Source organism: Mytilus californianus, unplaced genomic scaffold (genome assembly GCF_021869535.1).
Source record: "Mytilus californianus isolate M0D057914Y unplaced genomic scaffold, xbMytCali1.0.p SCAF_1, whole genome shotgun sequence".
Taxonomy (NCBI): Eukaryota; Metazoa; Mollusca; class Bivalvia; order Mytilida; family Mytilidae; genus Mytilus; species Mytilus californianus.
The window spans coordinates 27,330,749-27,334,543 of record NW_026262581.1 but is presented as its reverse complement, the minus strand read 5'-3'; the positions used below and the strand labels follow the sequence as shown (position 1 = coordinate 27,334,543).

The 3,795-nt window shown below is 34.7% G+C and overlaps 1 protein-coding gene across 1 annotated transcript; it reads left to right on the top strand.

Annotated features, from left to right (window-relative positions):
- Positions 1-993: 993 nt before the first annotated feature.
- On the top strand, positions 994-3,450 carry LOC127718118 (uncharacterized). The gene has a single exon (XM_052224070.1). It carries the CDS (start codon positions 1,195-1,197, stop codon positions 3,418-3,420), a length of 2,226 nt encoding a protein of 741 aa, XP_052080030.1. The 5' UTR covers positions 994-1,194; the 3' UTR covers positions 3,421-3,450.
- Positions 3,451-3,795: the final 345 nt, after the last annotated feature.

The following is a 3,795-nucleotide window of genomic DNA, read 5'->3' as shown; positions in this document are numbered from 1 at the left end:
TAATTTGAAGCGGACGACATCAAAATTCCGTGAACGTGTATTCTGTATTGATGTCATAAATAAACTCTACGTAAACGACAACGGAAATACCAAAAGTAACTTTCGAGAGAGACACTGTAACGGGTTGTTTGCACGACAGGACCCTAATATGGGTTATCGGTCTGGATGTGAATTTATGGCTAGGTTACTTCCGCTCGTTACACATATGCTAAGTGAATAATAAATGAGATCATAACCTAAAGCTAAGTGACACACGTGTGGAGTTTTGTCGACTACTGGTTCTTTTGTCTGCCTTTCTGTCTTTCAATGTATGGGTTTTAATACTCGTCCATGCTAATTTTGCTTTGAAAGACATCAAGCATTCAAACGAATGTAATGCATACAGTATGCATACGTTGCGCCAATGTGATAGATCTTGAGCACATAAAATTGAAAAACGTGTCAAAGGGTGACGACATTCACTCTCAAACAATTTTTTACGAAATAAAATACAATATAACCGTGTATTTTGAAGCATTTTAACTCTGTGTTTTACTTTTTCAATACTCAAAACTGTCAAATGTGTATATGTATGTAAAAGTATTCTTTATGATTAATTAGAGTTCGAGCTTTTCTTTGAAGTGGCTGACCATATTCACCCTCAAACTATTGTGGTATGGATTTCATTCAGTTGTTTGTAAAGTGGTTTTGTTTAGAGCAAAGACTAACGCAACAAATAATTTTGTAAGTACGTCAAGGTCAATATACCATATATGGATATTCAGTCTTAAGATATATTTTTATGAATGACACCTCCATGCTGTTTTGAAGGTTTTCACTGGCTATCCTTAATTGTTTAATTAAAAACAATACACATTAATAAAAACCAATTGAGATGTTAATAACGTTTTCCTGCCTACGAATATATGAGGAAACAAATTAAAGTGTAGTAACTTGTGGTTTTTCATAGTAACACCAATAAAAACTTCCTTGTTAGATAGTACAAGTGATCTGTGTTTATTTATACCAGGAACATGTAATAAATATACGAGTGAAACGTACATTAGGCATTTCCAGAAATTATACTACTCAAACACAGATCATATAAAGAACTTTGAAAACAAAAACATAATCAATTTAAACCGAGAGGAACATCCACTAACGTCTTAAAGTTTTAATAAGTAAATTTGTGAATTTAGTTGTATTCAGTTGACAATGAAGATGGAACTGGTATTGAAATACCGCGGTAAAACGTGTCATTATTCTGGCATTGCCTTAAAGGAATTTTATATGCCAGTGGTGAACAACATCGAATCAGACTTCCAAATCGAACCAGCCATTTGGTTTAAAAGCCTGATTATAAAAACTATTCAGGTAGACTGTGATTTAAGGAATGTGTTTTGGGAACGGAAAAGTCAATTGGGTGGTTCTGGTTCCCCTAGAGTTGTCTTTGAGGATGACCGTTTAGAAGAATGCGAACTGTTTAATGCTGTTATCAATCTTATTCAAAAACGTGATAAAAAGAATTGCAGTGTAGACGACGTGTCCAGGGAAATCTTACGCATATTACATTTACATGTTTTACCTCTGGTCCTTCTCAAAGATGAAGACCTTACTTGCCTAAAGGCTGCACTAGATGACGTGGAAGATAGAATCACATATATGAACAATTTAACAATTGATAAAGATAAAAAATTGATGGAGTCAGAAAAAAACCTTCGAGAATATAGAGAAAGTTTGTTGCAAACTGAAAATTTTGAAAGTTACAGTAATGTAAAACATTGCACTGACAAATTCTTAATGGAACTTCTTGATGATGTAAATAGGGAAATCAGAACATTGACGGATCGTCTGATAACATTCCAAAGTTGTGTCGATATGACCCGCAGTAGTGTCACAAACGAAAGTAAGATAAATTTAATAGAATGGAGGAAGAAAAGAGATGAAGTAAATTCTTCGATTCTTAAACTGCAATGCATCCGTGAATCTATCAAGAATGTAACAACAAGAACAAAAAAGAGGAAAAAAGTTAAGATTATACATAACGAAAAACATGACACTTATGTTACACTGAAAGAAAATTTACGTGCAGATAAGTCAGCTATACAAAGCATGTTCGAAGGAAAAGTGAAAATCACGTCCGTCCGGGAAGCCATTATCCAAGCGTGTAATGATCTGAAGGCCTCCGGTGAAAGTACAGGCTATGATGTACCCAAGTGTGGGGAGCGCTTGTCAACCGATATCCTTGGTAACAGCCCAAAACCCAAGAAATGGTTAACTCTGAATGAAAGGATTCAAAATATACTAAGTGACAAATCAACTGAATCTGCACAAACATATACTTCTTTCTGTGCATCGACAGTGAAGAAAATAAGAAATTTTCTGAGTCAAAAAGCACTAATTGACAGGAAACGATCGGAAAATGTTCCATTTTTTATGGAAATGACTGATTATACACTTCCATCTCAAAAGGAAAAACAAAAAACAACGGGAAATCCTTACGAAAATGTGAGTACAGAACTAAATGCAGAGTCACCTGAAAAAGGATTTACAAATCTGATAAAAGAAGAAGTAATGCAACATATTTATGACCAATGTCAGTCATTGGTTCAATTGTTATCTAAACAGCAATCCTTCAACAAGAAATCCAATTGCACCAAAATAAACCTGAACAATGTATGGGTATTTTACGAATTACAACTTTATCAACATTTGATTGAACCATTATCCGACCTTTTCGAAAACATCTATAGAGATAAAGCAACAGAAATGGCGTCTTTTGTTACCTCGACATCTTTGAAAGATATCGGTGTTCAAGAACAATGGCTTCAATCTGATGAAGAAGACCGCCAGCATCATATTGAATCCGTCTGTGTGCGAAACACATCAAACAAATGCTTTGAGAAGAACGTTGCCATCGTTGCATTACGAAATGGGCGTACCCTAACGCTTAGTGAGTTGTGCGAAAGTGACGAGGAGATAAACGATTTTTTCGGAAGTCCTACGGTAGCTTGTGACTCCTACTTGTCACCTGAATTACACCAAAAAGACTTTAAATGCACGAAAACATGCAGACAAGAAGCTTTCAAACATGTGTGTAATGAACTTGAACACATGACACGATCAAAGAGCATTATGGGAAAGTTAAAAAGTATAACGAAAGCCAATCGAATGGTTAGTGAATGCGCATCTTCTTTGAAATCGAAAGGTTGTGAATTAAGTGATGACAATGCATTAAGTGCTGACGATATGCTTGCAAGTACAACATGTGCTTTGACAAAAGTAGATACTAAAGTATTTGAGAAATTGTATGCCCATGTACATTTAGTGAATGATTTTATTCCACCATTTATGATGGGAAGTCTTCAAGACTGGTCTTTAACAAATTTCTTCTGCGCCTTCCAAAACATATCATGTAATCTTGAATCTACACGATCATAAAATTAATTGTAATAAATATGTTAAAATGTTTTTTCAGTTTCAATGTTTTTAGAAAAAAGTACGGGAAACACCCACTGCTTCTGATTGTACTATTATACAAATATTACAGATTTCAGATCCTCGCCCTGAGCTGAGGAATTACTGCACATATTGCATATTTCAGATCCTCGCCCTCCAGAATAACTGCAGAGTTGAAATGCTCACCTGATTTCTAAAACCTGGTACCATTTATTGAAACATATATATATACAAGTCTAAATTAAAAAAAAACGTTCAAACCTATGATCGCGTTAGATAAAAACCGCTATTTTTATACGTGTGCATACAAAACAAATTTCTTGGTAAAGGGGTCTAAAAACAGCACAAACAACATTT